Source organism: Monopterus albus, unplaced genomic scaffold (assembly GCF_001952655.1).
Source record: "Monopterus albus unplaced genomic scaffold, M_albus_1.0 scaffold3.1, whole genome shotgun sequence".
NCBI classification, from domain to species: Eukaryota; Metazoa; Chordata; class Actinopteri; order Synbranchiformes; family Synbranchidae; genus Monopterus; species Monopterus albus.
This window is the reverse complement of record NW_018127883.1, coordinates 9,010,229-9,031,855: the sequence shown is the minus strand read 5'-3', so window position 1 is coordinate 9,031,855 and position 21,627 is coordinate 9,010,229. Positions and strand designations below refer to the sequence as shown.

At 41.5% G+C, this 21,627-nt stretch overlaps 3 protein-coding genes across 6 annotated transcripts in view; 1 reads left to right on the top strand and 2 right to left on the bottom strand.

Moving 5' to 3' along the window:
- Positions 1 to 2,251: 2,251 nt before the first annotated feature.
- LOC109962592 (uncharacterized) lies at positions 2,252 to 7,418 on the bottom strand. Of its 2 annotated transcripts, XM_020604455.1 has the most exons (6): positions 7,310 to 7,418; positions 6,955 to 7,215; positions 3,487 to 5,526; positions 3,148 to 3,249; positions 2,887 to 2,915; positions 2,252 to 2,479 (listed from the first exon to the last, which is right to left on the bottom strand). In XM_020604455.1, the coding sequence occupies exons 1-6, from the start codon at positions 7,353 to 7,355 to the stop codon at positions 2,423 to 2,425; spliced, it is 2,535 nt and encodes an 844-aa protein (XP_020460111.1). In that variant the 5' UTR covers positions 7,356 to 7,418; the 3' UTR covers positions 2,252 to 2,422. The 2 variants fall into 2 exon arrangements, with proteins under 2 accessions (XP_020460111.1, XP_020460119.1); XM_020604463.1 differs by lacking the exon at positions 2,887 to 2,915.
- Positions 7,419 to 9,162: 1,744 nt separating this feature from the next.
- kbtbd2 (kelch repeat and BTB (POZ) domain containing 2) lies at positions 9,163 to 16,555 on the top strand. Of its 3 annotated transcripts, none has more exons than XM_020603083.1 (4): positions 9,163 to 9,294; positions 11,688 to 12,238; positions 12,765 to 12,930; positions 13,078 to 16,555. In XM_020603083.1, exons 2-4 carry the CDS (start codon positions 12,075 to 12,077, stop codon positions 14,614 to 14,616), a joined length of 1,869 nt encoding a protein of 622 aa, XP_020458739.1. In that variant the 5' UTR covers positions 9,163 to 9,294; positions 11,688 to 12,074; the 3' UTR covers positions 14,617 to 16,555. The 3 variants fall into 3 exon arrangements, with proteins under 3 accessions (XP_020458739.1, XP_020458749.1, XP_020458757.1); XM_020603093.1 differs by having other exon boundaries at positions 9,163 to 9,320; XM_020603101.1 differs by lacking the exon at positions 9,163 to 9,294 and adding an exon at positions 10,386 to 10,598.
- A 1,121-nt stretch (positions 16,556 to 17,676) lies between these two features.
- Positions 17,677 to 21,627, bottom strand: part of avl9 (AVL9 homolog (S. cerevisiase)) — a 14,806-nt gene continuing 10,855 nt past the window's right edge. The window contains exons 15-16 of the mRNA XM_020601618.1: positions 20,431 to 20,519; positions 17,677 to 20,227 (exon numbers count right to left, since the gene is read on the bottom strand). Coding sequence (XP_020457274.1) covers positions 20,100 to 20,227; positions 20,431 to 20,519 — 217 coding nt within the window. The 3' untranslated portion in view covers positions 17,677 to 20,099. The remainder of the gene's footprint in view (positions 20,228 to 20,430; positions 20,520 to 21,627) is intronic.

Here is a 21,627-nt window from a genome sequence, read left to right as displayed (position 1 = left end):
AGCTGATGCTGAAATCCACACTGCAAAAGCTCAGCTCTCAAAATCAAAAAAGAAAAGTAATGAAATGGGGAAAACGTTACTTAGAATAAGCAAAATTTTCTGCTAATAGAAGAAGAAAACTGCACTTGTCAAGATTTTTTAGAAACAAATATCCACAGATATTTCAAAACTAGTGCAGCTAGACTAAAAATAAAAACATTTATCTGACATCAGTTTTGTACAGTTCTGGTCAATCTACTTTCAAACATTACGTTAATCAGAACCAGTATGAAAATCTTTGCAACAAGTTATGTCTTATTAAAATAAGTAAAAGCTTGACACTGGTAAGAAGAAATATCCTGTGAAAGATACTTCATCTTACTTAGACTTCTCTTTGAAGTTTTAAAATGGCCTTACTTCTCAGGATTTTCTTCATCTTTCTCTCCTTAAGAAGATGGTTTGTGTATATGCATTGTTATACATCAATTTACACCTGCCCTATAAACAGAAATCATGGGTGCAGGATGTTTTTTTACCCCGTTCATGTCACCTTGTATGAAATATGTGCTTCCTCCAGCTTTATATGATACACACAGCGTATCAGATGCCCTGCCACCACCACCACCTCATACTGTAAATCCCTCTGGGAGCCAATCACACTGAAGCCTTTCAGATTTACAGATAACGCGGGCGCCATGAAGATGGAACGGCAGTGTGAAGATGATATGAGCTCTGAGACCGCCCAGACTCTGTCTCCACCCTGAAGCTGACGAATCTGAGGGGAAATCACGTGCTGTTCCAGCTGCAACTCGGCTCCCTCTCCACACACTGTTAGCTTCAAAGAACCTCTGTGTCCCCTTAGCCAGAAATCACTTCAGAGGGTTGTGTCAAACTGTAAAAGCTTTCGAGTGTGTCTATTTCAAATGAGGCACAAACGCAGGCCTTTGTCTCCCTTTGAATGAGCATTGTGAGAGCTTTCTGCGTTGATTTGTCCACGGAGAATGACAAAGCAAAGCATCCCGAAGCAATGTAAGTAGTAACTGATGAGCTGCAGAGCTGGAAAAAAATACACATCGCCTCCAGACTCTCTAACATGAAACAACTGACACTGTTCACCTTATTGCCCTGAAAGAAAGCGATTACTGCTGCACAAGCATTACATGTTGATAAAACTGGCTTCTTCACCTGCTTTCAAAGGCCTGCTGGACACTGCACAAACTTTAATAGTCAGATCTAACACAACTCATTCAGTAAATGCATTTATTTCACCCTTTAGGGAACAACATTTCATATTATTGGTCTAATGGGTTTCAGAGCTTCCTTCACAGCATAAAACACAGGGAACCCTGCAAGTCAAATGACCTTTGTGACTACTAATTCAATACAGCATTGAAACACTTCCCCCAAAACAAACCAGTCACCCATGTCAGTACTGTTTGTTCTGCTGCCAGAAAGAAGCACTGTGCTTCAAGCCAAATACCCTCATGCTCACACCCTAGAGCACAGGGCTGTTTAAGGCCGCGTTTCAAGGTGTGATAAAACACACCTCTCCCTCATTCATTTCTATGGCGGATTGTGTTTACCACAGCAGGCACCAGCACTGCAGGGGGTTATGGAAAAAATGAAGCAGCCCCATGATGAAATAAAGTTGGACATGGTTCAGCTTTGGCCGAAGGCGCCACCAGGTGGTGACATCACCTGGCAAAAGGATCCACATTGACCAATCACATACAGGGGACTGTCAGAACCACTGAATACCCATGCCCTTCACATGCCATGTTAACTGTCATAATGCATCTTAAAGCCCTAACTTTTAGTTTGCACCGTGAAAGTTTTCATAAAGGGGTTTTATCAAAGCACTACTTTGTTCTGCATGCCAAAGACACACACCCCTGAGAATAGACTGACCCGATCATGCCACACACACACACACACCTTACTGTTCACGAAAAGTCAGAACAGTTTTATGCAAATGTGTGATCACTTATTTGATTTATAGGCAATCCAGACATGAAGAATGACAGGTTCAGTATTTAAATTCATCTGCTTTAATAGTGAAGCAGTAGCATCCACCTGAGGAAATGCTGCCACACTGCAAAAGGAAAATGTTCTACCTTCACCTTACAATGTGTGTGAAACAGCTATGACTGAGATGCATCTGAAAGTGTTTTTCGATCAAGTCATATTTGATAGTTTGAGCAGAAAAAAAAAAAAAAAAGCCAAAGTTTGGCACCTGTCACTGTGATACTAGAAACAGTGCAATCTAGTGGGCCAACAGTTACAGCAGCTCTTTATTGCTCAAGCATGACAAACCAGTGCAGGTGCAAACAAGACAAAGCTAATATAAAGATGTTTATTTAAATAATTACATGTGAACAGTGATTATAAAATCAAGTGAACATTTTAAGTTACATACACATTTGTGGTCATTTAAAAAGTGCTTTCACTTGTGAATTGTGCTTATGTGCAAATCACCATCTTGTGTCTTTTCTACAGGTTCCTGCAGATGGAAAACAAATGAAGTCATTACACATCATCTGTGTATGTTTGAACACTGCCCACTTCCCCCTTAACAGCTTCATTGATTAGATAACAAGACAGTCATGCCATTATGCAGCCTTCTCTCTGTATTCATAACTCACTTATGTATAAACCAACTGTTTATACAAGATTTTACCACATTAAGCAGCAAAAGAAAACTGATTTACCCCCCCATACTCTAGGTGGACTCGAGTTTAACAGTAAACACTTAAGGTCTTTATCTTACTATGTAAATGCACTGAGATGATTTGGCCCTACATGTGAAATGGTTTAAAAAAAAAAAAAAGCTTCCCTCACTGAATGTAGAAACATGAACATTTGAAATGCCAACACCTGGACAGAACATGTGGAACACAAAAGGCTTGCCTGAGAGTTTCCTGCCAATGTTTGTGTGTCTGGTAACAGAGAAAATGCAGGAGGTTTATATTATAGCAGTTATGTCACTTCCTGCCTTTTCTTTAGATGCATCTAGAGAAAATGGCATGCTTTTCTAGCTGCCAATGCAAACCACTTTGTGTTCTTCATGCCCATTAGTGGACATCTATATTTTCTCACTTTACTACATTTGACAATTTACCCTGTTCTGTCCACATCAAGCTGATTTTAGAGAAACTGTGAAAGCCAAACCTTGTGATTGTGAGTTCTTGTGCTTGTTCAGGTGCTGTGATCTGGCTTCATTGCTGGAGCCTTCAGTGTCGGGGTTAAGCATCACTGCTTTCAATGATTTCTCTGTTGGATGAGAAACAGTTGAAGAAATGCAGACTAGCCACCAAAGCCAGAGTACCAACCAGAGACTGCACAACTGCCCAGCAGCCTCACCTCCATCCTCTGGATAGTACAAGAACCTTGTGTCAAAATGTAGTTTAACATTAAACAATTTCAAGCCTGGAGTGGCATCCAACACTTAATTCAGGACAGTATATACACGAGTTCCTTTCCCTGATAAAGTGAAAATCTGTTGCTTACCAGTTGGCCATTTGTGTGCAAGGAAAATCTGATTTGAGTTTTTCCGATTGTCATGGAAGGAAATGGGCACAGCACAGTTTTCATCCATTTCTTGAATGGTGTTGCCATGGGGACAGTGAAGCAGCCTTTCCCACGCAACAGGCTGATGCGGTAACTTATTATACACCCAGTTCTTCTCCCTCAGCTTTGAGTACGTCCCTGTAGGAAACTTCTCCAGGTTCTGCTTCAGGGCCAGGGGCCTCTTGGGGCCTGAAAGCTTCCTTGGATCATCAGCTGTCCTCCATTTCTTTCCCACGTGACCCGAGCTGTTTTCAGAAGATTCTCCCTCAGTGTCGAGCCCATACGGAGAACCACAAACATCAGGATTAGAACCTCGGCTCATCTGTCGTCTCTTGTTGTGAGATTTGCAGGAGTCACATGTTGGTAAGAGTGCATCATTCCACTGTTGGAATGGAACAGCTTTTCTTTTTAAGCTCAGACCACCAAGTCCAGGACTGGCAGATGTGCAGATCCTATGTTTTTCCAGACATCTTGAGCAGAGTCTCTCCATCTTGGACACATAAGGCTTGAATGTATTTTCACTGAAACCTCTGCTGAGGCAGCATTCATGGTCAGAGAGGCTTTGTCGATCCACCTTGCCTTTAGGTTTGTACCTCACTTTGGGCTTACCGGTGGTAGGCTGGTTTTTGTCCTCTAGGTCTAGTTTTCTTTTGGTAGGCAAATCTAAACCAAGGTTGCCCAGAGGTTTGCTCTGCTTCTTGGCAGGCGGTGGCATCTTGCTACAGTAGTGGACATGATCGGGGTACTCTAGATTGCTGGTTGAGGGGAGGTAGGCAGGCAAGGACTCGAAAGAAGTGTCCTGGACATTTGTTTCTCGTTTGTGTTGGTTTTTATCTCCCTTAAGACGGGAATTATCCAGCGAGAGCAAATTATGTGAAAGATGCAGCCCTGCTGTGCATGTTAACTTGATCATAGGAGTTTCCTCTGTGACATCCAGAGGGCAGATATCAGCTGTGGGCACCTTCTCATCTCCAACACCCTCCACAGAGGGGACCATGTCCTCCAGTTTATCCTCCGCCAGAGGTGGCATCTCAATCATAGCTGCAAACTCTTCTGAAGGGGCCTCCCTCTTCTCTGACAGCACATCAGCAAAGGTTTCATCATGCGTCTCTGTGAAGCCACTTTGAAACAGCAATTCAGGAGAGGGACTCAAAGTTTCTGCTATGGACCAAACATCCAGGTGTTTGGGGTCAAAGTTCAGGTCAAAACTCTTGGAAGTCATACTTTGATCTTCACTCATCTCCACAAAATCACCATTAACTAAATCAGTCATAGGGTCGGTCTGGTTACTGGACTGCTCCGGCGCAGGGATCGTCTCACCAGTGCTGGCTGTCCCAGCCAACAGGATGTCAGGACAAGCTGGGAGTGTCTGCCCCCACTGATCTGCAGGAAGGCACAGTCCCTCATCCTGCAGCACACGGCCCTGTAGAATGGAGCTACACTGAACCACATTTCGGGAAAACTTGCGAGACACTTCTGCAGTCTCATGAGAGTGCATGAGCTGCATCACCACTGGTGACGCGCAGCATTCAATCCTCATCTCCTCAGTCTGAATGACAAAGCTGCCATTTGGTGGCCTCCCAGTAATGGAAGAGGGCACCATGTTCTTGAGCTCTACCAAATGATCCCCCTTCTGCACAGCCAAGGCTGGTGAGAGCACTGGACTGGTGGGAACACTGGGGCTATCGCTGTGGCAGACTGGGAGAACACCAGAGGACGCAACGTTACTGGAACTTGCAGTGTCGTTCCTCTGGGTGGCTGAGACTGGCTCAGTTTGAACCTCAGAGTTGATCATTTCTCTGGTGGGGCCTTTGTGCTGGTAGTGGAACCTGCGGGAGTGGTGGGTCATGGTCTGGTAATGCTGGGGGTTGAGCATGCGTCTGTAGTCCTTCAGATGGAGGTGGGAATGGGGCACTACAAAGCCCGGTGGAGATATGTAGGGGTTTGGCTGATAATGAGGCATCATTGGCATGCCAAAACCTTTAACAAAAACAAAATGCTTAAGACATAGACAAGTGTTAATTTGTAAAAGTTTCAAAGAATCATTAAAATCTTAATAAAGTTCAGCTATTTAACAGTACTGACAAGGTACATGTTGTATTTTAGGCATTTAGTTTGATCTTGATCCTAGTTATTTCATTTACATACATATATGTGTGTATGTAATTATTTTCTGATAGTTGTGTCCATGTGGGTCAGGTGCTAGTAAGTCAAAACAAGTGTCCAGGTGTAAGAGTAGCTCAGGTAAAATGGAGCCGCAGCAGCAATACAAGATGCAACTTAAAATTGCCTACAGTCAAGCAACTCTGAAGAGCTTGAAGACAGCAGTACTTTCGATTACATGGTAATATTAGCATTCATCAAAACCAAATAAGAACAAATCATGAACATCTGTACAAAACTTTGCAAGCTAGCAGCATGAGATTTATAAAATTCTGAATAGGATAACACATGCAAGTCGTGCACTAGTGAATCCTACATACGCTGATCAGCCATAACATTATGACCCCTTGCCTAACATTGTGTATACAGAAGTCAGTGTTGGCTGGCACTCGTGTCACTCTGCAGCTCATTGTGCACCTTCTGTGGATCTGTTTGCTTCTATAGTTCTGTCAGGAACAGCACAAATGTGTCAACCACTCAATGAAATCTTTTGAAAAGGTTGAACGAAATTTAAAGGTCTAATCAACAGTAGGTCAAACTCATCTTCAGCAAGCTTTAGGCACCCATGACTCCATCTTGGTTCACTTCCTTAGCCCACTGTTGGTAGATACTAACCACTGCAGATTGGGAACACCCAACAGGAGAGTCTAGGAGACGCACTGCTCCAATTGTCAGCCATCACAGTTTGGCCCTTGTCAAAGTCACTCAGATCCTTACACTTGCCCATTTTTCCTGCTTCCAACACATCAACTTTGAGGACTGAATGTTCACTTCTTGCCTAATACACCCCACACACTGACAGGTGCCATTGTAACGAGACAATCAGTGTTATACACGTCACCTGTCAGTGGCCATAATGTTGGAGCTGATCATTAGATGGTATAAGCAATAGTATACAGTATGATTACTGGCTGCATGAGGCCATACACATTAACCACTCAAATTAGTGAACATGATTCAGAAACAAGTGATCACCTCAACACAAAACTAAAAAAAAAAAAAAAAAAACTAATTTTAAAAGATGTTGCAGTAAAACATGAACTTAAAATGTGAAACCTATAACAGCTTTTAGGATAAAATTTTACTCAAGGACTTGAAAACATTCCACAAAGATAACTGCACTACACAGACTTTCTAGAGCAGTGAGAATATTCACCACAATTTACATTTTCAAGAAGTGTTGCACCTTCAAAACCCAGCATACCAACAAAAGGAAAAGGAGGCTTCAAGTTTTTTAGTACTAACCTACACCAGGGTAGCCAAAGTATGGGTTGTAGGACAAGGGCATGGGCATGGGCACAGGCCACTGCAGACTCTGCATGGGCAGATATGGCTGTGGAGGTTGTATGTAGAAGAAGGGTTTGTGATGCTGCTGGTGCTGCACCCCAGGACATGGAGCTCCTGAGGGTCCTGGGGCTGGCGGTTGAGGCCCTGAGGCCTGCTGAGCTCCCTGCAGTGGCTCAGGACTGTCAGAATGTAACAAACTAGATGTGGCTCCCTCCATACCTGAAAAACAAACAACATCTCAATTTTTGGGAGGACTAGCAACTTTGTTGCAAGACACAAAATATTTTCCATGTCTGATAGCAAGTGAACCTACATGCAATAGGACCGTCACGAAAGAGCCAACACAACTTTCCAAGCATGATTTAAACTGGAAATCTAAGGCGTGGACTCAAGATACATGTTAATTTGTCAAATGCTTCACTGATTGGCTAGAGTTTGGTTCCAGGTGACAAACATCTAATTAGAGTTTAATGACAGCCAATGAAAAATGTTTGCTTCTTGCTGATTCCCACCCACTAGGGTGCAGGGAGTCACCTGAGAATAAAAGCAGATTAACAGGTCAGAGACAGCACCATCAGTATCTTAAATCACATTAGGTCGAGGAGGTGGGAAGCAGATTGGCTTTAATTAAATGAACCTGCAGCTTATTGGCTTCACTGACACAAAGTTTACAACACTGACACAAGGCACAAAAATGTCCTTTTAGTTTGTTGTTGTAATGTTCCTTTTCTTGTTGGCCACCTCATTTGCAGATGAGGAAAGCTGAAGTTGTAACATTTATAAAGAATAAACATGATCTCAGTTTGAATCAGTACTCCTGTTTTCAGTGTGTATGGAGGCTTTTTAGTCAATGCACCATCAAGGTATGACATTCAGATATTCATTTTTCTGGTTCAAGTTATATCCTATCTTTACACATAAAATCCATAATGAAAACTGCAACAACAGCATATTGCACTATTTCCACTGGTCCACACATTTAACAATTCAGCAAAAAGCCTTTCACTTTAAGAAGAACAAAATACACTGATCCATTAACATTGGTTTATAAAAGGTCAGAAAATAGTGAAAAATGCCATCTTCAAATGCCGCTTGTCTGATCAGATATTAATTTTACAACTGCGTAAAACAAAAAAGTACCAAATTCACACATGAAGTTGCTGATAAGTGTTTAAAAAATAACTTTAATTATATGCCATTAATTTTCAACCAGCAAATTAATTAAACCATTTCACCTCTAGTAGATATACATAAATACTGTCTATATATTTTCATTTTGACTTCAAGTTCAACCTGTCAGAAATGAAACACCAGTCAGCTTTTCTTCAAACAAAAGACAAACAAGTTCAGCTGAGGCCCTACTGACAAAAGTATCTACGCTAATTACTCGTACAGGAAACACCCACTGAGCAAATGGACAGGTGTCACAGTACATAAAATTAATGTAGTGTTTCATAAAAGTGTAAAAACAACAAGAACAAAAAATGCACCTCTTAGCAAAAAAGCAAAAAGCTAACCAAAACTTGTTTCAAAAAATTGTTCGGCTGAAGTATATTTGCCCCTAAATTATTCAAATCATCAAGCAGTGTAGCTGCTAGGCCTGTACTGTACCTGTTGTTTGTTAAACCATGATAAGACAGACTAGACTACTACTACTACTACTACTTTATGTTTTTGGTGCAGTGGCATCCAGGAATTTATTTTCATTAGTGCCTCTTCTGAAAGACTACGGTTCTACATCTGAACAAAATAAACAATGTTTATTGTGGGAGTGGCACACAATTTTCCTCACAAAAGAGAAAAAATCCATCATAGGCTATACAGGCTATAATACCGCGAAAGATTTGGGAAATTGTTCTGATGACGATTCCCCTGCTGAATTTTCGATTTGTTTAAGGTGAACCATCAATAATTTTCTCATGTATTACTTAATTCTGTCTTTTTGCAATATATTATTTGTCGTTCTTTAATTCACGTTTTCATAGACAAGAACCAGAGATTCCATGTCTTGATCATAGATAAAAGCATACAGTAGGAGATTTGATCATGGGTTTCACCAGGTTGCAGTACAGTTGAGTTTCAGTGAGTCCAGCAGAAGGCGCTGTTCCTCTCTCCACCAGGACTGGCCGTTTATGTGGGGCGCATGCGCAGTATCCTCGCCTGGCCTCTAAGTCTTTCAGGCGTTTTGATGTGGTGAAAGGTTGTCCGCTTTTACACAACAGTTTTAATGTCTAAACACGACTTGATGAGTTAACCTGGCACTTTTCTGCTGTAGAGAAAAGTCATCACGACGGTTCGGTATGTGGAGTCTGTCTGCAATCATTGTAAGAATACTTGAACTGTGGTTGTTGAATTTGAACAGTGGTTCAGTCAGATAGCTAACTTACGTTTGCTATAGCTAACTATAGCTGGATTAGCCTAGCTGTGTGTATACTAGCAGCACGATCGCTCACTTATTTGGAAGGTGCATTGGTTTGGAGCTGTTATATCCTTTCTGAAACAAATCTACAGTTGAACTGATGGTGTCGGATGCCTGTATTTTTAACAGTCAGTTAGTATGGATCCACAGACATGCTAGTTTGTTACTTAACTCCGGAACTGTGCAGCGAAGAAAAGCTAAAGTAGCTATATTGCCGCGGGTGGCAAATGTAGCGATATATGATATCGAAGTTAGCTGATTAGATGTACTGATCAGTTGATCAAAGACAGGGATGTCCACATTTTGGAATGTGAAAGCCACAGGGAACATGATGTTGAGGATAACATAAGCTTTTAGCTAACCTCAGACAGGACTTTTGCAATAGGCCTGAATGTCTAGTGTTACTTTGTCGTGTTTTAGATAGCAGACATGGCTGTTTTGGACACGGTGGGTAATGGTAACGTGCTAACGGTGCAGCAGAGACTAGTCGAAAACATGTTGAAACACTCCAAATGCCAGCCTTTACTTCCACGACAACCCGCTGGTTAGCATGATTGTCGGGTTAAACTGTCATAAAAAGACTTTTATGAGCCTGCAAACGTTGGATGATAAGCTATTTAAGAGTACATGTGATGTATGTACGTACCCAAACGTTGGGTGAAGGATGTGTCTGTCTTGGTGAAGTTGATGACGGATGCTCGCTAACATGTACTTAACTGTTACCTACAGTTCAGTAACGTAATAGCTTGTACTCGTTTTTGGCAAACTGCATCCATGTTACCTATTCGGAGATGAGACAACATTAACATAGCATTCATCTTAGAGGCTAACACAATAGCTAATCAATCTCAACTTTTTATTTTATTAAACGCCCTTGAATATGGTTATGTCAGCTTTTTAAAAACATGCTAATATTAGCTCCGGTGCGTTAAAATGCTAACCTGTAAACATCAGTGTGGAATTGGAAATGTTATGAATGGTGATGGAAGTGTTGATGTGCAAACATGAGCACCAGATCAGCGGGAAATTGGGCGTTATCTCCACAATGTCTTATTGAAATATCATTAGAAGTAGTATCGTTGGTGGTCTGTGCTGCTTGAAACCAATAAAGACATTGATGGTAAAAGTGGCATAATGACGCTGTGCCATGGTTACCTGCCACGAAGTCCAGTTCACTTAGGATGTAAGCAATGGAGCTCAACTCTCACACGTCTTGTCTGCATTTACTCGTGGGATATTAATAGTTTCCAAATTCATCTGGCTTGTCTCATTGACTTTTATCTTCATGGACCATAATGACCACATGGTACCAATAAAGACCACAGTCTGGATTAGAAGTTGTCACATAAACAGCATTTTCTCTTCACTGTATTTAGTGAAGGGTCCTTTTAAAAAAATCTAAAGTCCAATAATTTGAATTTTAGGCCTTAAAGTCTTAAAATACTTTGAATACAATTATGTCTTTAAAATTATTTATGTTTTAGATTGATTATTTTAAGTGTTCAGTTGACATTACTTCTGTAATGTTGCATTAGCTTAATGTGTTTTTGGGAAAATAACTGTATTTTGGTTTCATGTTGTAGTGTTGTAGTCGAAGAATTATTTGCAAAGTAATGAATTCATAATCAGCTTGAATATTCAACTGATTTCTCTTCACGTCTTACATAGTTTTTTTTTCTAGAATGGAGATGAAATAGATTCAAAGTGGTCTAAAAAGGTCTTAATTAAACATAACTTGATGAACCCTGCAGAAATGCTGTGTAACAGGCCAAGGGTCATAGTCAGACATTTGCGTAATGATATTTACAAGGATTTACCATAGTGCCGCTATGGCAGACAAAGATCTGAGCCTCATTTTCCCAAAGCATTTCAAGTCTAAAATGATGGAAGTTAATTGAACACTGACAGTAAACTCTAGTTTAAATGCCTCAACTTCATATTATGTGACAACAGAGAGTGAATGAAGCATATTAATAAGCAAGCCCTGTCAATCATTTGAATTCAGTTGCTATCTTGTTTAATAGAGAGCCAGTGGTCAGATATTTCTAGTCCTTAAAAGAGTCCACTCAGTGGAGTTTCTGGAAGCTAGGTATAAATAGAGGGTAGAGAGAGAGAAGGGGCAGCAGGTGACCTGCATGGGGAGGCAGGTTGTTCAGGATGTTTGACAGCTCAAAGATAAAGGAAAATAATTTATGCCATTATTTTTTCTGTACTGCTAACTTCTGTGGATTCTAGTGGCATCATTGCTCTTTGTTTTTCTCGTGTTTTCCAGACAAGCGGTGTTGTGACAGTAGTTGTACTCTCTCTACACCTCTGGTGCCACACTGCATGACCTCAGACAGCAGACCCACGAGGGACACTACCCCTGCTCGCCCAGGACCCTATCCCCTGGACTCCTGACGGTGACACTTGGTCACCACAGCCTTCTCATCTTATCACATCTTTTACCTCCTCTCCAGCAAAAGGAGAACCAAAAATCTTTCCACACAGGAGTTGAACACTTCCACCTGGGCCAGTGGAGGTGTTGGAGAGCTGCCCTCCCCGTCAAGCATCTTGAAGATTTAACCTATTAACAATAGCTTTTTACCTGCTTGGTTTTGGTCCGTCTCACCGGACCTGCGACTCTTCAGATCTGGAGAGCGATTCATGCGATGAAACCATGTCAGAGTGCAAGTCACCAAATACGAACTACGCTGTCTCCTTGCTGGAGCAATTCAAGTTGTTTTACGAACAGAAACTGCTGACTGATGTCGTGCTGCAGGTTGATGACACAGAGTTCCCATGTCACAAGATGGTTCTGGCCACATGTAGCTCCTATTTCAGGTGAGCGTCTTGTACAGCTTCAATAAACCATGCATCATAAGCCTGGGGTTTTATGCTTATCTTATCAATTGCAAGGTGTATAGTACTGCAGGGCTCCTTCTTCATTTGACTCCACACAAAGGGCCTGGGTCGGACTGGGCTCGAACCTGAGACCTGTGAAGCAACAGCACTAACCACTGTGCCGCTATGCTGCCCTAGGTCTTTTAAGTAATAGAAAAATTGTTTTGTCACTTGGGGTAACTTCACTGATTTGTGCTGCTGACCTGTTTCACTTTCACTGTGCTGCACAAAAATATTTCTGAAGAGATGTTGCCGTTACTATGGCTCTAGTTTCACTAGCAAAAGCTGGTTTGGATTTGCCAAGCTCAGTAGAAATCTGACCTAATTACCATAATACAGGTCTGACAAAAAGTGACAGGCAAACCTTGAATTGTTAAAGCAGCAGATAAAATCTCTGTTTTCATGGCCACACAAGTGTCCATCCTGTGTGGCTGTGTTGACTGATGACTCTGCACTGTTGTTGCAGGGCCATGTTCACGAGTGGCCTCAGTGAGAGCAAGCAGACCCATGTCCAATTGAAGAACCTGGACCCGGCCACCGTGCAGATCATTATCACCTATGCCTACACGGGGAACCTGACCATCACTGACAGCACTGTGGAGCTGCTCTACGAGACCGCCTGCTTCCTACAGGTCAGTGCAAACATTCACAATAACTTGTCAACAAATTCTATATAAAGAACAAAACCAACAACTAATCAATCCTGCTATCATGTACTGGCTGTGTATCGTGATAAACGGTGGCTTCAAAAGGCTGTGGCTGTTCTCTGTCCCATCCAGGTGGAAGATGTGTTGCTGCAGTGCAGAGACTATCTGGTGAAGAAGATCAATGCTGAAAACTGTGTCCGCATGCTGTGCATCGGCGACATGTTCAGCTGTAGCGTGCTAAAGCAGAATGCCAAGCGCATGATTGAACACAAGTTCCCCATGGTGTACCGGCAGGAGGCCTTCCTCCAGCTCTCCCACGAGCTGTTGATAGACGTCCTGAGCAGTGACAACCTTAATGTGGAGAAGGAAGAGACAGTGCGAGAGGCAGCCATGTTGTGGTTGGAGTATAACATGGAGGCTCGCTCACAGCACCTGTCGTCTGTACTCAGTCAGATCCGCATAGATGCCCTGTCAGAGGTGACGCAGCGCGCTTGGTTCCAGGGTCTGCCACCCAACGACAAGTCTGTGGTGGTGCAGGGCCTCTACAAATCCATGCCCAAGTTCTTCAAGCCTCGGTTAGGCATGACCAAGGAGGAGATGCTGATTTTTATAGAGGCCAAGTTAGATATGGAGAAGGGCTGCGTAAGGTCCAGCTCGTTGCCTACTGTGATAGTGTGTTACAGTCCACAGGCAGAGAAGGTGTACAAGCTCAGCAACCCCCCAGGAGACCTGCAGAAGATGGGAGTCCTTGTCACCCCAGACAACGACGTGTTCATCGCTGGTGGACAGGTCCCTCTCAAAAACTGTCACCACGGCAGGAGTAACAGATACCACACAGTCTTCCGCTCGGTTGATAGCTTCTTCTGGTTTGATGCCCAGCAAAACACTTGGGTACCCAAAGCCCCTATGCTGTGTGCCCGAATCAAGCCCTCCCTGGTCTACTGTGAGGGCTACATCTATGCAATCGGGGGGGACAGCGTTGGAGGAGAGTTAAACAAGCGCACTGTGGAGCGCTATGACCGTGAGAAGGATGAGTGGAGCATGATGTCCCCCCTGCCTTTTGCCTGGACCTGGAGCACATCAGTGGTAGCACATGACTGCATCTATGTCCTGACCAATGATGTGATGTACTGCTATGTTCCCACAGCCAATACCTGGGTGGAGATGGCCATGCGCAAGACCAGCCGCTGTTTAGCCTCCGCAGCTGCCTGTGGTGACCTCATTTTTTACATCGGTGGCCTCCATATGTTAAACAACTCTTCCATCCACCGGCCATCGAGCAACATTGGCAGCTCCTCCGTCACTGTGGAGATCTATGATATCGACAAGAACGAGTGGCGCCTTGGAGCTAACATTCCTGCAAAGCGATATACGGACCCATGTGTGCGGGCAGTGGTGCTGCAGGACACGCTGTGCATATTAATGCGTGAAACTCACATGAACGATGATGCAAAGTACGCCATCTATCAGTACGACGTGGAATTGGACCGCTGGTACCTGTGGCAGCCTGTGTCTCAGCGTGTGCTCTGGGATCTGGGCAAGGACTTCCGCTGCGCAGTGGGAAAGCTGTATCCCTCCTGCCTGGAGGAATCCCCTTGGAAACCTCCGACCTATCCCGACGTCGATATGTTCCTGATAAACGGAGAGCTGGTGACCGTCCCTCGCACATAGCTCTGAACAGCTAGTGGGGGAGGTGAACTCGCCTACTGAACCAGGAATCTGTAATGCTGAGAATGGACATGAAGTGAGGGTACATCACATCTCTGAGACTCTGAGGGGCTTGACGTTGGCTGTGTTGAGCCCCTGGGCTGGTAACTACAGCTGTGGCTAATGAACAGTGCAGCCCAAAACAAGCTTAGAGTAAAAAGATGCCCCTCAAAATAGTAGTAATCTGAAAATTTCAGTATTTTGTTTTTGTTTTTTTTTTCCTTTCAGATATTATTACAAGTCTGTTTTACTGTTTTACCAAGTGGTGGTGATGATGCACTTGACTGGTAAACCTTTTTGGACTAGTAATGGCAACAGTGTCCCCAAGAACCCCTCCTCCGATCACGGCTTCCCATCCTCTTTTCTGTTCTCTCATTACCGATTCAGGAATACTCCACGGAAAACGTATGTCTAGAGTATCAAAGGCTCATTTTCTGTAGACTGAAGTTCCTAAAAGTTTGGAGCTTGTTTGTTCATAGAGGACAGCAGTTATCATTTTATCTGATTCACTAAAGTCAAAGTTTCCATAGTCACAGTACAATCAAAGCACATGCAACTCTCAAGGACAAATGTGTGTGCATAGAAAATATTAGTTACTCCTAATGTCTCTGGGATGTCAGTGAAACGGGAAATACCAATTTCCCAGACATATTTTTTAAGTGTCTAAATCCCTAGAGGTTTTCACTATACAGTGACAAAAAAAAGTGACGCAAATCATCACATTTGAGAAGCTCAAATCGAAGAATGTTCTGAAATAAATTAAATGATCAGTTAACTGACAAAATATTGACAGTTTTCATAAGTGTTTAGTATATAAAACAAAAATTGGATTCTGGGCTGTTGGTCAAATGAAACAAGCTTGAACTCACATTTGTTTATAATCTTAAAGTTAAATAGTTTTAAAAAGTGATGAGATAGATAAAACTATCTATCTCATGGCTATTTTCTGACATTCTCAATGCCAAATGTTGATTTTATTATTCTGCAGATTAACAGTGACTTTGTCTTCTGAATAATCTAATTTTGATGTTTTGTTGCTTTGTTTTCTGGCCTCCATTGGGATTTGTCTTTCAGCATACATGCACCACCCTTCACTAATGTGCAACTTTTCAAAGCGAACTTTAAAGACAGCAGGCTTTTAATTATCTGATTTGGCTTTAGAAGTATTTGATACTCAAAACCTTAACCTTTTGGATGGAGTATTTCTTTAAAAACCTGATTGAAAATGTCCTGCAGATGCCGAAAACATGAGCCCTGGTTATTTGGGAGTGGGTGGGAAAACAAGTGAAACGTGGGGAGGGTTTTAAAAAAAGGGTGACTGCAGGTACAGTCGCCCATCACCTCTTCTCTCGCCACCCGGTCCTCCACCCTGACTCCACTACAGCACCTCTGTAGCCTGTCGGTCTGTTTGCATGAGACCTTCCACTCTCACAGCAAATAACGCCTCTCTGTCCATCGTCACATGATCACGATGCTTTGTTTTTCTCATATTTATTGAATATTTTTTCATATGTTCAAAAAAAAACACTGTTTATCATGGGGGAAATGACCAGGTCTGTTTTGTATTATTATCTTTTGATTTACTATCAGACATTACTGTTGTGTGATTGTGGGTAGGTGCCCATTGACCTGTCGATTTAATTTTTCTCGAGTGAATATTGAGGATTCTTGCTGCTGGTTTTCTGCGAGGAGAGGGCTGGCCCGGGACTATTGCTGTGGAAATCATCCCAGCAACCACTAGCAGTAGTGGATGGGGGCAGATTAGGGAGGGACGGGGTCTTCCTCTTGTCTTCAGAACATGAGCACAGTTGCTTCATGACAAACCCTGTTAGCATGTTCGGCTGCATCATTTTCCTTTGGCACTGTTCAAATGAACATTAATTTATTAATAAATATACCAAAAAAGTTCCTGAAACTGACTCCCTGGTTGGTTTGTTTGGACTTGGCTCAGTTTTTTCCATGTTGCTAACAATTTTTTATATTTACTTGTAAAATAGAATTGTTTACCTGCTTATACAACAAGTAAAATGTGCTTTAGTTTCCCTGTTTCACATCATTATGAATGTAATACTTTATTGGTTTTGGCTGCTCCTAAGGTAAAAGTAAGGACACAAAGCTCTGGTTCCGTAATCGAGAGAAATTAAAAGCAGTTTAGAAATCAGTCATGACCCGTCACTGAAGCCAGCTGTGCTGGTTTCACTGTGCACTTGCCTCGGGTTTAAGCCGCCACAACAACCCCCTGGTGTAGAGTGCATGTGCACGCACTAATGTAGGTCACTTGTGTACAAACCCTGAGGGATAAAGAAAATAACAGTTCTGCTAAATATAAAAGGTCTGCAGTATTTTAATTATAATATATACTTTAATATGGCAATATACTCACCAGCCACTTTATTAGATACACCTTTACAACTATGCACCTCAATGCAACACGTCCGCCTTAACGTGTCTGTTAAGCTCGACACGTGTTTTTTGTTGAAATTGTTAAGTATAAATTCAATTATATGTTTATTATTGAGTTCATAGTTAAAAAGGTGGTGTTGTACTGGATTACATTATATTCAGAGATGTCTCTATATTTTTGTCCTCCCCAGCTACATACATGAGAGGGTCAGAATATTAGAAACACCTGTTAAATAGTACTGCTACATAGTATCAGAGTACTAGAATATGGTATTAGACCTGAAACTGGTATTGGTACTGCTGCATCCATCTTTTGTAGTTTGGTCCTTTGGAAGTGTGGCTCTGTAGGTTTTTTGTGACTTATATTTGTTATGTTAAGGTGGAACTGTTGCTTTGAATTGTGCAGGTGTACCTAATAAAGTGGCCAAGGAGTATAATATAGTATGACTTTATTCTCAAATACATTAAAAGCATCTGTCAAAATATTCTGTGAATTTGAATTCACAATACATTTATATTTTAAATACAAAATATATCAGAGGGTAAAAAAAGAAACAGCAGCTTTAACAACCTTTTTTTTTTTTTTTTTAAATATCCAAAAATAAAAATTGAGGGAGAAGGTCTAAAAGCAAAAAAAATAAATAAAAAAAAGTAAACATTCAAAACCTTTTAAAGACATGACAGCTGTAAAACTGGACTGGAAAGCGCATGCTCACTGGACCACTTTTCATCCAAAGTTGAGTATTTCTAGCAAGGAGGAAAATGATCCTGTAAACACTTTGTAATTAGTTATACAAGATACAGATTCACATTAACAAAATTATGGGTGCTTTGTACAAATACACACCGCGGTCCACAGATTAAGATTTGTTCCAGTGTCCAGGACAAAATATGGATATTTATGAGAAGTTCATACACAACAAATAAATAAGTTATCTGATTTTAAACTATCTTCAGACTTAATATATGTAGTTCTCCAAATACATATACTGACAGCAAAGTATAAAAAGGCCTGGGTGAAGGATTATAAACCGCCTGTTAAAGACAGCTGGGTGCAGGTTCCTTTGTAGTCAAGGAAGATTTTATCATGTGTATTAGGGCACAACATCAGGCACTGGGTTTACAAGGATTCATTTACTGTGGTTATTTCAGTAACAGCATTCAGATGATCTTATCAAGAAAAATGTCAAGTATTCACTGCTTTTATCGCTGTAAACTAAGTGTTTGTGGTTTAGGGCTACCGACTGGACAAAAAGTAATTCAAACAGCCCCAAAACTGACTGCATGTAATAACGAATATGAAGTCAAAATACAGGTGATCAATAAATAATACTGTTAGTTAAATCATTAAATTAAGTCTAAAAATAAATACAACTAAGATTTTATTTTAACCTCCAGTTGGTAAAAAAAAAAATAGCATAAACATTTCCACTTATAAAACCAATCGAACCCTCTTTACTTTTCTATTTACCACTCCCTGGTTTATTTTATTTCATGGTTGCTTAAAATTTCTATTTTATCAGCTTGTCATGTATTTATCTACTTTCCCTGCATATTTTTATCAGTGGATCAATCTAGACCTCTGTGGAGTAGATTAATTAAAAAAAAAAGACTGGTGGCTAAATTCAATTACAGCTCGTTTGTGTCACTACACTCAATGTGCATCTGACTCCATCATTTTATTATTTTGTGATATTTTGGCACAAAACAATTCCCACATTCACTACTGAGTGGAGCAATTTTGGCTTTTAGCCATCAAGCTAACATTAATGCAAACCACACTTATGCACTAATGCTACTTAGATGTTTACAGATACTCTTGTCATCAAAACCACGCTTGAAATCAGTCTTGGATGTTATTGTGGTCGGTGTGTATGATTTGATATAAATTCTCTTTCACATCAAACAACTTCTTAGTAGCATTAGCTAGTTAACCATGTTGGCGTTTCCTAGCCAGCTAAAATTCTTTATTGCCTGTTATAATAAAAAAAATAAAAAGCTTTTTTTTTTATTGACGCAAGGTTAAAGGAAAATATTAAGCTTTATATTTACGGTGGTAATAATTTAGCTAACAAATATTAGTTTTGTGTGTGATAACCTGCTATGCTCATGTTTGAGAAGCACAAAAGAGCCAGAGAGTGTTTGGCATTTTTCTTGACAAAAGACTGAAACGATTAAGTAAAAATTGTTTCCAAAAAGTTTTTCCATTCACTAATCAGTTATTTAAATAACTGATTAAACTATAGGTATTATTACTTTTTATAGACTTTTACTGTCAGTTCGGACTCTGAGAAACGGACTTTTTTTTTTTTTTTGCATTTTTGACATTTTAGACTATATGCAAATAAGCCTTACTTAAGTCACTCAACATGTATGTTTACATAATTACACCTCACTCAGGAAATTTGTTGCTGTTACGGAGACAACTACAATATTTTTACAGTCATCATTAAACTTGTACCAGACTAAATATAGAATCTAATCCATTCAGTCTTCAGAGGGGCTACAGGTCATGCACTTTGGTCAAATCCTGACACAGATTATAATTTTTTTTTACATCATTTTTCAGTAAAATTGTTTGCTATATATACACATATACTAGAAATATGCAGCAAAAAGTGAACACCGCAAACCCACTGACAGCATCTTTAGTCTCACAGGAAAGCATCCAGTAGTATAAACTGCAGCAGTGATCAGGAACAAGTAGTCACATGTGATGAGGCTTGCTGAAATTTCTGGTTTTGATCAAAAGTGCTGGCAGCCTCTCCCTCACAGTGGATATGGACTGTACAGTTATTATAACGGCAGTGCTGCCTTCCCGCCCGGAGTGGGATTCCACTAATGTGATACTGGGAAAAACCCCAGAATCTCCAACGAGAGGCATGACTGGCAGGTTTTATGTTTCAGAATTAAAACTCCCATTTGAAGAAAGATTATCATTTTCTACTCACATCCATCATAAAACCACTTCTCACTCTGCTGACCCTCATGCTTCATAGCAGCCAGAGGATCTGAGTCACTGGAGGTTTTCGAGGCACCGGTGGTCACGGTTTTAACTCAGTGGTGGGCTCGGGGCAGGCTGGAGGGGTTACGGCTGCAGGCTGAGCCAGTGTGGAGAACCAAGTGATCATGGCCGACCTGGCGTTAGTCAGCGCTCCACCCACTGAGTGACCTGTGAGCAGAGACATTTAGATTTTACTCTAGTAACAGTGCCTCAGCAGCATAGTCCGAGTTCCAGAATGAAGACACTCAAATGAAGTATTGCTGAGCAAGCTTGTGATGCCTTTGGGTGCTACTCAAAATATCAGACTGCATGAGAGCGCAAGTCCCTCAGATGTGGTTTTATCTTAGGGATTGAGTTCTGTGCTTTCTTACCCACTGCCTTCCCAGTCTGGACCATATTGCGACTGGTAGTGATCATGGCATTACCGATCTTCTTCCCTCGCTCACTGTTCTGCACTGAGCTGCAATGAGAGAAAATGAAAGGTCCACAAACCAGAAAACATGCACTCCCTTCACCTTCATGTCTCTGTGACAGTGTAGGCACTCTGCATCTTTTCAAGGAACAAACCACCAAAGTGCTAAATGCTGCAACAACCTGTGTGGTCTTCCAAGTATTTCAGCAAATATGTGACCATGTCAAAAGACGCAAGATGAAAAGATGGTGTACTCTGATCCCAGCATAAAACTGAAGCAGCAAAGAAGCCAATAGGAAGAAACTGTAGTCATAGGGAGAATCAGGCAGACACCGGTACAGAAGCTTTTGCAGCTAAAGCAGGAAAAATAAAAAGATTCAAACCGGAAGGGATTTCAGCTTGACAGAGACAACGAGGCTGCCTCCTTCATAATTATTCTGTTATAAAACAAATACAACTGTAGTAATAAAAACTAAATCTGGTTTATCAAAGCATAAACGTCTATGCACACAATCCTCCACATCACAGCATTCATCTGACTACAGTATCAACATGGTCCTTCTCTGTGCAGAATGAACTGGCAGTGTGTCTCGTGGCCTCTGTAACGTCCTGGAGTCAGACGGCCGCCCTGCAGCGTGGACATTCACTGGACACCCGGTGGACACCCAGTGGATCCAGCAAACAAGCTGTAGTTGCTAGGCACTTGTTGCTAGGATCAATAATCTGGCTGCACATCCACCAGGAATCTGTCCTTGCTGTGTCAACATCCTTTTGTCTTGATTTTCAAAGTAAGAGACCAACTGTCGTGCATCTCCAGCAGCGCTGAGTTTCAGTGGGGTTTTTTTGTATCCCTGTATTGCTTTAAGCACACTGATAACATAAGAAGTTTCTTTGGGATTAATTGTTTTTATCTCATCTTATCTCGCCTCTGATGGCAAGGGAACATGAAAAGGGCCAGTTGTGTTAGCCTCAGGTGCTTTCATAATACACATGCAATGCAGCATATTCACAAGGAGACAAGCACAGGGAAAATAAACAGAGCACTAATTGGACAAAGAGTATTCATCCTCATGTGAAGGAAGAGTGACAAACTTAGCCGAGTGGACAACTGGGATACATCAGCGCACACAGTCTGTCCCACTAACCCCATTTCCAC

Excerpts from the sequence above, each read along its gene's own strand:
- LOC109962592 (XM_020604455.1), bottom strand. The coding sequence starts at position 7,355 with ATGCTTGGAAAGTTGTGTTGGCTCTTTCGTGACGGTCCTATTGCAT. Across the intron at positions 5,527-6,954 it reads CTTTGGCTACCCTGGTGTAG|GTTTTGGCATGCCAATGATG; the intron begins GTTAGTACTAAA and ends TTTTTGTTAAAG. Across the intron at positions 2,916-3,147 it reads CAAGAACTCACAATCACAAG|ACACACAAACATTGGCAGGA; the intron begins GTTTGGCTTTCA and ends CTCTGTTACCAG.
- kbtbd2 (XM_020603083.1), top strand. The coding sequence starts at position 12,075 with ATGTCAGAGTGCAAGTCACCAAATACGAACTACGCTGTCTCCTTGCTG. Across the intron at positions 12,239-12,764 it reads ACATGTAGCTCCTATTTCAG|GGCCATGTTCACGAGTGGCC; the intron begins GTGAGCGTCTTG and ends CTGTTGTTGCAG. Across the intron at positions 12,931-13,077 it reads AGACCGCCTGCTTCCTACAG|GTGGAAGATGTGTTGCTGCA; the intron begins GTCAGTGCAAAC and ends TGTCCCATCCAG.